Here is a 13,670-nt window from a genome sequence, read left to right as displayed (position 1 = left end):
GACAGGATTGCCATCGCTCTCCGGTGACCACTGAACTGTTTTACACCTTCATTCTAAATAAGGAAACTGCCTGTCAGACATATGACCACCGTCCCAATTTGGGCTCCGTCAAACTACCCATCACATCCCATGATTGCGCCCAACGCTATCCAATGAAACTTCTCTCTCCCTGCTCCATCTTACATGTGTGGTGAAAGCAGCTGCCCATACTCTTATCAGACTTGCAGCTCAACTCTTGCTGCACTCTTGCTGTGTTCCAACTTTCTCCTCCCCTCCCTCCCTCCCTCCCTCACCCCCCACCCCATTAGAGCGATGTCATATAAGGATCCAATGTGCCTGCCAAGGTGACATCGGGTTTTTGGGTACTATCGGCCTATCGAGAGAGGCGCGGATCTGCAAAAGATGATAATCACAACCACTACAACCTTACGCTCTGTCGCGCTCTCTCCTTTTTCTACTCCTCTTCTCTCAGGCTATCGTTTCTTGTCCGAAGACCTGATCTGCCTTCCAAAAATAAGTCTTTACCACCATGGCGAAAGAAGAAAAACAAGAGTGGTATTTTTAGGGCCATTAACTTGGACCACGTGCCCCGAAGGTAAACCGGATGACCATTGCGCAAAGGTTCCTCATCAGTATGTCCAACGAAGCCCGCACGCACTGGACGTTGACTGCAATTGTACTCTTGGGGTCTTTTTGGGGGATTGTGTCATCATATCCGATTCCAAGCAGGACTAATGCAACTTTATTGGAGCAAAGATGGGAGACCCTCTTCTCCCGCTCAGTTCTGGGCATTTCGGGGGAGAAATCGGACATGAACTGGGAGAGCGACTATTTGCTTGGCATCAAGAGAGTGCGGCGACTTTACTGCAACGTGGGCATTGGGTTTCACCTGCAGATCCTTCCCGACGGCAGGATAAATGGTGTACATAATGAGAACCAGTACAGTGAGTCGCATCCTGAAATGTAGGCTAATGCCATAGGCGTATAAAATGATCAAGTAAAAGCGACTTGAGAGCAGCATCTCCTTGTCGGTGTTGCATGATATTTAATCGGTGGGGTCGGCAACATTGAATCTATCTTAAAGCAAAGACAAATCTATAAAAGAACCTTGTATCCGTCAGTGCTAAATATCTTCCCAGGCCAAAACATTACATGAATACTTGGACCAATATAGACGCCAACTTATTTTTACACTCGCGCTGAGGCCCAGATTGCCATGCACGTCAGAAAGTACAGTTATGATAGATATTCGTGTGAGTAATAGGAAATGAACAGCACTGCTTCCTAAATGATAGAGACATACAGAGACAATGCATCCTGAGTCCGCACCTGCATGGGTACACCCACCGCCGGCATAGTGCACGTCTTTGTTCCTGCAATCAGACGCATTGACACACTGACAATTTCACAAGGTTGCTCTTTGTAACGCCATGCTTTATTTGACTAGGTCTAATAGAGATCTCTACCGTGGAGAGAGGAGTGATATGTATGTATGGAGTAAGAAGTGAGCTGTTTGTCGCGATGAACAGCAGAGGAAGGTTGTATGGAACGGTAGGTGTGCGCAAATCTATTTCCCTTTACTCTACTGCATGCTGTTTTTGGCCAATTTTTTTTTTTAAATAAATGTGTTTGAGACAAGGAAATTGCTTTGCTAATAATGTTATCTCTAAAGCATTTGTTCAGCCTCTACTTTCTTATTTCATCCGTGAAACAAATCACTGATTATGGAATTAATGAGACACGAAACTGTTTAAATTATTGATAAATTCCAACTGCCCATTGTAAACCTGTTTCAGTATGGTCATTCTACAGCCTTTGTATCCTAATGGCAAAAGGTTTTGTAACAAAAATATTATTGCTATTAACATCCAGGATTTACCGTTGAATGGGCTATGAGCCAAACTAAAACAATATAACATTTTACTTAACACTACTCATTAATTCCGTCAATATGCATCTGATTGCCTTTGGGAGTTGAATGTGTGTAGCTAAATATTAAATCAATCAATCTCGGGTTATGGTAGTAGGCTTACTTATGACTATGCTTTGGCATTTAATGACCCAATGTTGGTTTGAAAAGGAAAGCATGGTAGTTTGGCCTATTGGCATGAGTAGTTATTTATTGGACTCACCCCATTTAACATTTATATTCATGCACAGTAAGACTACTTACAGAGGGGTCCCATGGATGTGATTGCAATCATGGGTCCTTATTCTGGATATGCGACCACTAAACTATTATCTAGCTGCTGTCAACTTGCTGCACTGGATTGAATTATCTTCCAGTGTGGCTTTGATTATTACTTTGGAAGAGTAAACACTCGGATTGTAGAGGAGGCAAAATGGCCCTTGAGTGTTACTGGTAGCAAAGGATCACACAGTCAACACATGTGGATGACCTGAGACATTGGCATTGGCCGTAGTGGTGTCATAGCAGTATTGTACACACAGTGGGTTTTTAGAGAAGAGTGGCAACTTGATTGATCATGTGACAGGAGTACACCTTACTTAGTTGCATACATGCAGATGAGTAAATTTGTCTAGGACTGTAAAGTTAAATATAGTCAATCCAAAATGTCTAATGTAGAACAGATTAAAAAGCACACTACCCTCCCTCAGTGCCCAAGGGAGAAAAAAACATACAACCCCTCTTAAAGCAAGACAAATATAAATGGCCACATCATATTTTAGCTAACTTCAGCTAAAAAGTCAGTGGAAATAATGAGACATGATCAAACACCTTATTTGGTTTGATTTTCCTTAAAGTGATTTGTGTTTCATTTTGTGTATTTTCATCCTATTGTCTTCTACACTACCTTGCAAAGACATGTAATAATGATAATTACTAATGCAATTTGGAACACAATACATATATACATTTGCCAGAATGTATCTCTGGAAGGTAACAGTAAGGTCCTCTTAAAAGCCTAGTTGTAATTTGATGTTCCTCCTGTGGTTGTGTTTGTGCTTTTTCCTGACCTTGTCTCTCCATCGTTCATTTTTAGAAAGCCTTCAGGGATGAGTGCAAGTTCAAGGAGACCTTGCTGCCAAACAACTACAATGCTTATGAGTCTTCGGTTTACAAAGGCTCCTACATCGCCCTCAGCAAATATGGCCGCCCGAAGAGAGGCAACAAGGCCACGACCGCCATGACTGTCACACACTTCCTCCCCCGATTATTATGATGAAAACTGGCAATAACTCACTAATTTGCACATGCGGATGTTTGCCCAGGTAATATAGGGTTACACAATATATATACACCACTACAGAAGGACTCCAAAAACGAAACTAGTATTTATTCTCATTATATATGTATATTTGGATCGCTACCTAGGTGTTAGAACTTATGTATATATGCCATTCTTTGCTGCTTACGTTATTTGTCATTATGGATTAAGGAGTTGCCAGTGTCTTCACTTTTACTTCAGTGCTTGAAGTAACAGTAGCGTGTGCTCACGTCTTAGGAGGGAAATGGATACTTTGTATTGCATCAAAGAACCAATTGACTGGATACAGGGATGCATGGAGTTGCTGTATGCTGAAAATAATCCATAGTTTATCCTTTCTCTGAGATCTTGGAGCACTTTCTGGTTCACTCCCCTGTCTTAAAGATTGTTTTTCCTCCAGCAAGAAGGGGAATTGAGAATAACACTACTTAAATGCACTTCCCTTGCTGCACGATGTGAAGGTGCCTTGATGTTCCCACATGTCACCCCTAAACCTGCATGTAAGAGACACCCATCAGAGTCAGAAATAGGGCTGACGCTGAGTAGGGCCTCAGGGGGCAGGACAGTCTCTGGTTTATTTTCTTTTTGTGTTATTAGGTAGATTTAGATTAATATACGCTTTGGTATGGAGAAAGTTCTGAAAATAATGACTCAACTAGTGGTGTGGGAGCGAGATAAAGAAACTCAGTTGCAGACCTTAATTAGAAGTTTATCCACTATTTGGATCTCTCTTCTCCCCACAAGGTCATTTGAACATGGTGGTTGGGTGCAGTATACGTTACAGACTGGACTTAATCCGCCATTGGCTCAGAGCTTGTTTGCATCATGGCTTGAAATGAAAGAAAAGGCAATAACATAGTAATGCATACACTAAAACCTGTATCTGTTCACAAACTGGGATACTGCTGAAGTACCCAAGAGCTTCAGCGTTTGGCTTTGGGTGAGTTTGTGAAATGTCTAATCGCAAGCTTTTATGCATCGCCATAGATAAGAGTGTAGTAGGCCAATGGCAAATAATGTAAATATTGACAAGTGTGAAACATAGAAAAAACGAGAACCAGGAGCTTTATATTATTTGAATCTCAATCGGCTGGGAGTTGCGTAGTTCAGGTTGCACAATGACCACCGGTGATGGTGCCTAAGGTCTTCTTTTGTCGGGGAGAATTGTTCCCATGTTTTATTGTTATTTATTTGTTTGTTATTGTGCTTACTCTTAGTTTCCATAGAGTTTACTTTTGAGGTGATCCTCCTAGATCAGTGTGCTCCACAACTGCAATGCAGTGGCAGAGAGTTGTTGTAAGCAGTAGTTGGATGTTTTTAAATTTGTGCATCAGAAACTCTGTCCTAAAGTCAGTTTTTGGCACCGGACAGAAGAACATGCCAATTCCTCATAGATGATAGTATTCTTTGATCTAGTGCTGTTTACTTGAAAATTGAAGTCACCCTCCAGGAATGTTTTCTTTGCTGGAGCCAAAGACAAGGAAGACGATTTTAACCTAGGAAAGACCTTGGGGATGCTTCCTACCTACTGTTTCTGTTGTTTCAAACCTGCTGTACCTAAAGCTGCTCCCAATATTTGCAACTTAACCAGTACCAGTACCCCCCTAACCATCTGTTACCAATCTTTAACTAGTATCAGTACCCCCTAACTGTCTGATACCAATATTAAACTAGTACCAGTAACCCCCTAACCATCTGATACCAATCTTAAACTAGTACCAGTACCACATGCACTGATACCAACATTTATGTATTACCAGTGCTACAATCAGCATTAGATACAACATTTTACCAGCACCACCATCAGCGTTAGATACAACATTTTACCAGTACCACCATCAGGGTTAGATACAACATTTTACCAGTACCACCATTAGAGTTAGATACAATATTTTACCAGTACCACCATCAGGGTTAGATACAACATTTTACCAATACCACCATCAGCGTTAGATACAACATTTTGCCAGTACCACCATCAGCGTTAGATACAACATTTAACCAGTACCACCATCAGCGTTAGATACATTTTTTTACCAGGACCACCATCAGCGTTAGATACAACATTTTACCAGTACCACCATTATAGTTAGATACAACATTTACCAGTACCACCTTCAGGGTTAGATACAACATTTTAACAGTACCACCATCAGCGTTAGATACAACATTTTACCAGTACCACCTTCAGGGTTAGATACAACATTTTAACAGTACCACCATCAGCGTTAGATACAACATTTAACAGTACCACCATCAGCGTTAGATACAACATTTTGCCAGTACCACCATCAGCGTTAGATACAACATTTAACCAGTACCACCATCACCGTCAGTTACCTCTTAGGATTCTAGCAATAACTAAGGAGTTTCCTCTTCTGTCCATTTTCAGTATATGGTCAAAGTGATGTCCAGCAGTGTTGACTCTGATTTTGTGTTCAGGCTGGTCTGTTATCATCGGTGTTGACCCTGTCTATGTCCAGGGTGGTCTGTTATCATCGGTGTTGACCCTGTCTATGTCCAGGGTGGTCTGTTATCATTGGTGTTGACCCTGTCTATGTTCAGGGTGGTCTGTTATCATCGGTGTTGACCCTGTCTATGTCCAGGGTGGTCTGTTATCATTGGTGTTGACCCTGTCTATGTCCAGGGTGGTCTGTTATCACACGTGTTGATGTTGTCTATGTCCAGGGTGGTCTGTTATCATTGGTGTTGACCCTGTCTATGTCCAGGGTGGTCTGTTATCACACGTGTTGATGTTGTCTATGTCCAGGGTGGTCTGTTATCATTGGTGTTGACCCTGTCTATGTCCAGGGTGGTCTGTTATCATCGGTGTTGACCCTGTCTATGTCCAGGGTGGTCTGTTATCATCGGTATTGACCCTGTCTACGTCCAGGGTGGTCTGTTATCATCGGTGTTGACCCTGTCTATGTCCAGGGTGGTCTGTTATCATTGGTGTTGACCCTGTCTATGTCCAGGGTGGTCTGCTATTTGGATTGTCCTTTGGAGTCTTACCCCATTAAAACCTTATTTTACTCCAGTGTTTTTGAAAAATCTAGTATGTCAGATCATCAGTTCTTGCATATATACCTCTGTTTGCTGCTACAGCACTCAGATGTTTACGAAAACTGATGGCATGTAAACAGTTTGTTTATTAAGTCACCAGCTGTTGCTTTAAGTATAAAAATATAGTTGTAATTCTTCATACTTAATTGCCTGGCTGAGAATGGATGTGTCTGAAATCTACAGTTAGTTGAGTTTATCAAAGTTCATTCATTTTTGATCCTCTCATATCCCTTCTCTCACACACGCGTGCGAAGCCTACATCCTAATGCTTCCGGGGCGGGGACCTCTGCAGACTTAATACAGTACATGAGGCAAAGAGCTGAGTCAGTGTATGACTCTCCTACCAGTTCATTGTGCCTGGCAGGCTCGTTAGGCTTCTGTGACGTCAACCATCCATCTGCCCTAAAGGAATCATTTAGCTTTGAGAACCAAGTCTCCAGTGTCAAAAAACTGTGCACGACAGTTTCCAAACACTCCTCCAACAGCCCCTATCATACACTTTTGCGATCTTAACAGAGAGGTCTTTGGACAGTTATTTTAAGACGTTTTGTGGCTTATTGGAGTATTGCAGGGGAGTTTCATATTCCAGTGTAACTGTGAAATGGTTCTCCACAGTTTCAAATATAACTTGAGGTTATTTTGGGGATTTATGGTTGTTAATGGCAGTGTTTATCTGTACATGTGTTAAAGATTTGGCACAGGAATTCACTTTTAGGAAGGATTCTTGACCATAGAAATAACCAGTCACACGGTGTGGAGGAGTGTATCAAAATTCCCTTTAATAATTTGTGGTAATGAGAAAGAATGCACTGAAGGTTAATCACTGACTGACTATTGGCTAAATAGAGAAGATTAAGCCTTGTTGCCATTGTGCCTGCATCTGGTATTATATTGAACATTTACGGTATAGTTATTGACAGTGCTCAAAGTAAAAACAAAAGGATCGTCAGAAACACAGTGCTGATAGAAGTAAGGCAAATATTTATTTATTAGGATACACACGAGCTCATTTGAAATGCAGAACTCTATTCTCATGTCAACATAGCAGGATTTGAAGTGGACTTGACCCTTTGTGTGTATTTGTGTGTGCGTGTCTTGCCTGCCCTTCCTTGAAGTCAACAACGTATATCATGTCCAAAGGTGCACCTTATCAAAGACCTTAAAAATGTTGAAAGTAGAGCTATTTATTAAGAGTGTTTGCATTCTTAACATTAGCTAAACCTACTGTATAAAATGCTGTATTTCCTGAGCTTGGTAACAGGGCTGTGGTAATTGTACACTGGAAGGCTAAATATTACAGGTTCTTATTCTGTTCTGTATCAGCCTTGACCAAAAACGTAAAACTAAAACTCTAGTTTGTTTTGAAAAATATTGGTGACATTTCATGTGTTTATTCATTTCAAAGAAGACATCTTATTACCATGCTCAGTGTACCAAAAGTTGTATGGGTCTGAACATGTTTTCCTGGAATGGCAGCACATCCTCTCTCTTGGTTTCCAGCCCTGCACTAAGGGGAGTGAGCTTCCACCTATCCCCTCCTCTCTGCTAACATACTATACCTCACCTTCTGCCTTAGTTTGGATTTATTACGACGATTGTAAAATAGTAAGAAACAACGTCCTTCTGCAATCATTTTTTTCTGAAAAACTAATGACGCTACGTAAGAATGAATATATAGAAAAATGTTTTTCCTTTTATTTTTGTACGTATGTGCTGAGCACAGCAGTTTACTGTATTCCTGAGATACCAATAAAAGTTTGTTTCATACATGTGGTAGGCTGTTTTGTTGAGCCCTATGGTTTTGTCAAAGATGACAGAGAAGAAGGTACATATCAACTAGAAATGAGATCAACTATATCTTTCCTTAGAAAGAAAATTATGAACACATGACCAGTTCACTATGCCCCCTATAGCCTATTGTAATGCTTTAAAAATTAGTCTACCATTTTAAGGTTCTGTAGAAATGCTCCCTTAAATGTGACCCCTGAACCCCCTGTTAATGTAATGTCGAACAGAACTGGTTTTGAAGGTCCAATGACAAGGCCAAACTGCAGTTTCTGTACAGAAGTCATGGCATGAGGAGAGCAAATAATATAGTTACAATTGGACATTTTAGTTTAATTTGGTCCCACACCAGAACAATCTAGTGTGGCATAAATTACATTGTGGTTCCCTCTGCTGGTCAAATGTTGCAAAGTTAGAACCAACAGCCAGTCACCATAATACAAATGTAATTTTGACATTTATTTTCATGAGGCATAGATTTATGTTTATATATTGGAAAGATAATTAAATATAAATACTCCACTCAAGTAGATCAGTGCATTTAAATGGTGAAATGTTTATCTATGATGCTGTCTTACATTGCAAATTTTCTGTCAATTTCACCAGATTTTGTGAAAGGTCTTTGCCACGGGTCTAGATTAATTGGAGCCTGGGCTAACTACAAGATGACCACTACAGAATCATCTTTATTCCTGTTAAGTTAATAGTTAACAGCTCAGAAGTGGCTTAATGTGAAGTGAATTGTCCTGTTACCATAATTCTCAGTTTATAACCTGCACTGTGTATAAACCGCACCGTTAAGTTCCTAGCTTTGTGTGTATACAAACCTGAGATTGAATTGCACCCATATATAAAACGCATTTGCCCGGAGAATTGTGACTCATACATTCATTGTACATGAATATTAAACATCTGTGGGGCGTTGCCGGTGGAAACGGTTTTAAAAATGTAAACTTGTGTTTCAGCTGCACCCATGAATTAACCTCTGGGGTTGAGAAACATTTTACAAATCCATGCATAAGTCCCGTTTTTTAAACGGGATATTACCATAGTCTCTGTGGGATAGACGGACAGTTCTTGAGGGCCACAACACAGCGAAAGAAACAGCTCAGGCGGCATGATTTCTGGTTAAGATTAACCTGTACTGCCAACATGCCCTTCACATGCCAAAAGATAAAACATTTATTTATTTAATTTCTTTACAGGGGTTGGCTTGATCATGCACACTTCCTTGCCCTGGAGTCATGTAGACTTAATGCAGGACTGCGGGCAGCCAATGATCATTTTTGTGGACTGTATGCTTTGTTTATCCCTGTAGCAGACCCAAAACAGACAGTGATGGAGGATGTGACCATGGGCTGAGGTTTTTTTTAGCTGCTGCAAGAAGTACACTCGCTACCTTCGCCGCAGTATTGTGGTAGGATATTATGGTCCCTTGGAGTTTGAAGAACTGCTAAGGCCTCAATATCAAGGGCTGAAAGTGGTAGGTGTTTCCTGACGTCAACCTAAACAGTTTGGTGGGTTCCTGGTTATTCTGACTGCACCCGGCCACCAGCCAGTCCAACTTGACTCGTTGATGTCAGTGATGAAATCGAGCAGAAGGGTGTTATCTGGAAACTTGAGTAGCTTGACAGACATATTATCAGAAGTACAATTGTTGATATAGCGCAAATAGAGGTGTGGTTAGAGCACACATCCTTGCTGCATCCCAGTGCTGAGAGATACAGATTCAGAAATGTCCGAAATTTGGCAACACATTCAGCCAGGAGAGTTTGTCTTATCTTTGACTCTCCTTCACCAGTTGGGAGTTGAAAAAGGATAGGGGACAAATGAGGAAAAAGGTGTAATGAATATGATTATTATTTTTAATATTATTACTACTATATGTTTTTGAAGCTATACTTAAAAAATCTATACACTTTGCCTCCCATTCCTTCTGCTGAGCGAAAGCTGAATAACTGAGCTTCTCCAAGGATGTAGCCAGAGTGGCACAATCATACCCCTGTGCATGGAGGCTACTTTTCATATGGAAAAGCTGAGTCATAGACCCATTTACTTTTCTTCTTTGCATTCAGAGACAATTCGTTACCCCAGAAATGTTTCAATTTTTTTTAGGTAAACTGATGCATTAGATTTAAACATCTGGTGGGCTACTTGATCAGGATTCATCAGTTGTTTAACCCTTAAAGTGATGCTATGGTTCTACAAGAACAAGATAATGCAGATTAGTCAGATGGGATGACGTACAATGCGTTGGGCCTTTTTGTTACAGAAATCTATTTCTTTTCCAATAACTGCAGGTTCACAGTGCAACATCTGGATACGGATATTATTTCTTTGGACAAATTTGCATAATTGGACAGCCTGTAGGAGTACAAGTCATTGGCAATCAAATAATCATCATGATTGGATAACAGTCACCCTTTTATTGCAGCAGGGGAAAAAAACTGAAAAAAACTCTATACCTACCCCAAATGACAGAGGAATAAATGATAGAGAAATACATGAAGTAATTATGCAGGAACAAGACTTAAGAGTTAAGGGTTTCCGCTGAGTCTGTTCACTGAAAAATAGGTCCTTGATTCATTGCTAGTTATAGACACTACAAAAACAACAGAGGCTGATATGCTGGATCTCAGCTCATTGGTTGGTGCTGCTCTAAATCATCTAACATTGTTTTTGTCAAATATTTGGGCTGACAGACCTATTGGGCCTAAAGAGATCATAGGTTACATACTGTATGTAATCTATGTAATTATATGAATCATAAAAAAATGTTGTTAAGACTACCAAAATATGATTTTGTATTATAATATTAAGTAAGCCGACTCTACATTTTACAGTTAGTAATCTTACTGTGTGCTGCTTTGAAGTATGTAATGCCAAAATTCTGCTGTGGATTGCAGTGATTAGAAACAATTGCACGTGACTGAGTGTCCATGTACTTGGCGACACACTGAAGAGGGAGTCCTCTTCCTGATCTATAGCAATCAGGGCGTTCTCTATTTAGCAGACTCAGGCTCTATCCATCGTCCAACTCAAATTTCAGCCTCCTCTGTTCAAACACTTTGCCTTGTCTGGACACCCAAGCTCCTTGCACCAGCCAAATGCTATGCTACCCCCCACGAATAGTGTCTTCTCCCCCGAGTTGTCTGAACAACTCTCTGAGGATGCAAAAGACAATCAAACCTTCTGAAATATCCAGTGAGTGACAATGCAATGGAAGACTTCAGTTTGAATAAACAAACAACCTTCGCTGCCCTCTACCTCCATGCAGGGGAAAGAAAGAGACAGGCATGTGAGGGATTGTATCATGTACAGTAAGTCTCGTACACTGATTAGCCAAAACATTATGACCACTCACAGGTGAAGCGAATAACGTTGATCATCTCCAAACAAAGGCATGTGTCAAGGTCTGGGTAGATTAGATGGTAGGTGAACAATCTCGTAATTGTTCTCGTAATAAATATGTTGGATGCAGGAGAAATGGGCAGTAGTAAAGACCTAAACTACTTGAACATGGGCCAAATTGCTATAGCCAAAGGCTAGTGGGGTGCTCCCGGTCAGCAATGGTGAGTACCTAACAACAGTGGTCTGTGGAGGGACAAACCACAAACCAGCGACAGGGTGTTGGGCACCAATGAGCCTGGATCAGGGATGTGGGAGGGCAACAAAGGTGGCTCCACCTCACAACTCACAGGACTTGAAGAATCTGCTGCTAATGTCTTGGTACCAGATACTACAGGACAAATTCAGAGGTTAGTTTTTCTTCAAGAAGCCCTCCTGTTCTCCACTCATTACCTGTAAATACCTGTATAAAAGACATCTGTCCACACACTCAATCAAACAGACTCCAACCTCTCCACAATGGCCAAGACCAGAGAGCTGTGTAAGGACATCAGGGATAAAATTGTAGACCTGCACAAGGTTGGATGGGCTACAGGACAATAAGCAAGCAGCTTGGTGAGAAGGCAACAACTGTTAATAATTGGCGCAATTATTAGAAAATGGAAGAGGTTCAAGATGACGGTCAATTTCCCTCTGCCTGGGGCTCCATGCAAGATCTCACCTCGTGGGGCATCAATGATCATGAGGAAGTTGAGGGATCAGCCCAGAACTACATGGCAGGACCTGGTCAATGACCTGAAGAGAGCAAGGACAACAATCTCAAAGAAAACCATTAGTAACACACTACGCCGTCATGGATTAAAATCCTGCAGCGCACGCAAGGTCCCCCTGCTCAAGCCAGCGCATGTCCAGGCCCGTCAGAGATTTACCAATGACCATCTGGATGATCCAGAGGAGGAATGTGAGAAGGTCATGTGGTCTGATGAGACAAAAATAGAGCTTTTTGGTCTAAACTCCACTCGCCGTGTTTGGAGGAAGAAGAAGGATGAGTACAACCCCAAGAACACCATCCCAACCATGAAGCATGGAGGTGGAAACATCATTCTTTGGGGATGCTTTTCTGCAAAGGGGACAGGACTACTGCACCATATTGAGGCTCCCCTCAATATGGTGCAGTAGTCCTGGATGGATGGAGCCATGTATCGCGAGATCTTGGCCAACAACCTCCTTCCCTCAGTAAGAGCATTGAAGATGAGTTGTGGCTGGGTCTTCCAGCATGACAATGACACGAAACACACAGCCAGGGCAACTAAGGAGTGGCTCCGTAAGAAGCATCTCAAGGTCCTGGAGTAGCCGAGCCAGTCTCCAGACCTGAACCCAATAGAAAATCTTTGGAGGGAGCTGCAAGTCCGTATTGCCCAGCGACAGCCCCGAAACCTGAAGGATCTGGAGAAGGTCTGTATGGAGGAGTGGGCCAAAATCCCTGCTGCAGTGTGTGCAAACCTGGTCAAGAACTACAGGAAACATATGATCTCTATAATTGCAAACAAAGGTTTCTGTACCAAATATTAAGTTCTGCTTTTCTGATGTATCAAATACTTATGTCATGCAATAAAATGCTAATTCATTACTTAAAAATCATAAAATGTGTTTTAGATTCACTCACAGTTGAAGAGTACCTATGATAAAAATTACAGACTTCTGCATGCTTTGTAAATGGGAAAACCTGCAGAATCTGGAGTGTATCAAATACTTGTTCTCCCCACTGTATATAGTAATTATTGGTAATGACAAAGATGAAATGTGTGAGTGTATGCGTGTGTGTGTGTGTAACTTTTACAACACCTCCAACAATGATATGATGCACGAGTCCTCCATTAACCTTGTAAATTCAAACTGTGCAACCTAACACATAAACAGACACACAAAAAACAAGTTCACCAGAAATCATAATGTATATTAGACTTAATCCAAAACTCAGTACCTAACCTTCAACTTAATATCTAAACCTAAACCTGTGTTCTTTTTTTTACTTCACACACACAAAACATTTGCGCAATCTCATGAAGATTTGTGTGATAATATGGAAATTAGACACCACTGTCTGATTAGATACCATGTTCTGCCACTGTCTCCCACACACACACCCACCCACATACCCGTTTCTGTGTCAGCAGTGACCAGTCATACTACCTGCAGAAACAGGATATTCTTCCGGACAGGGACAGGTCACCAAAATCTGAA

General features: G+C 41.3%; 1 protein-coding gene across 1 annotated transcript; it reads left to right on the top strand.

Moving 5' to 3' along the window:
• Positions 1-414: 414 nt before the first annotated feature.
• LOC105020244 (fibroblast growth factor 4B-like) lies at positions 415-8,107 on the top strand. Its single transcript, XM_010887105.4, has 3 exons — positions 415-944; positions 1,448-1,551; positions 3,006-8,107. Exons 1-3 carry the CDS (start codon positions 605-607, stop codon positions 3,183-3,185), a joined length of 624 nt encoding a protein of 207 aa, XP_010885407.1. The 5' UTR covers positions 415-604; the 3' UTR covers positions 3,186-8,107.
• The last annotated feature ends 5,563 nt before the right edge of the window (positions 8,108-13,670 follow it).

The sequence above is a fragment of the Esox lucius genome, chromosome 23 (assembly GCF_011004845.1).
Source record: "Esox lucius isolate fEsoLuc1 chromosome 23, fEsoLuc1.pri, whole genome shotgun sequence".
NCBI lineage: Eukaryota > Metazoa > Chordata > Actinopteri > Esociformes > Esocidae > Esox > Esox lucius.
Note: the sequence above shows the minus strand (reverse complement) of the source record. Positions and strands in the feature narration are given on the sequence as shown.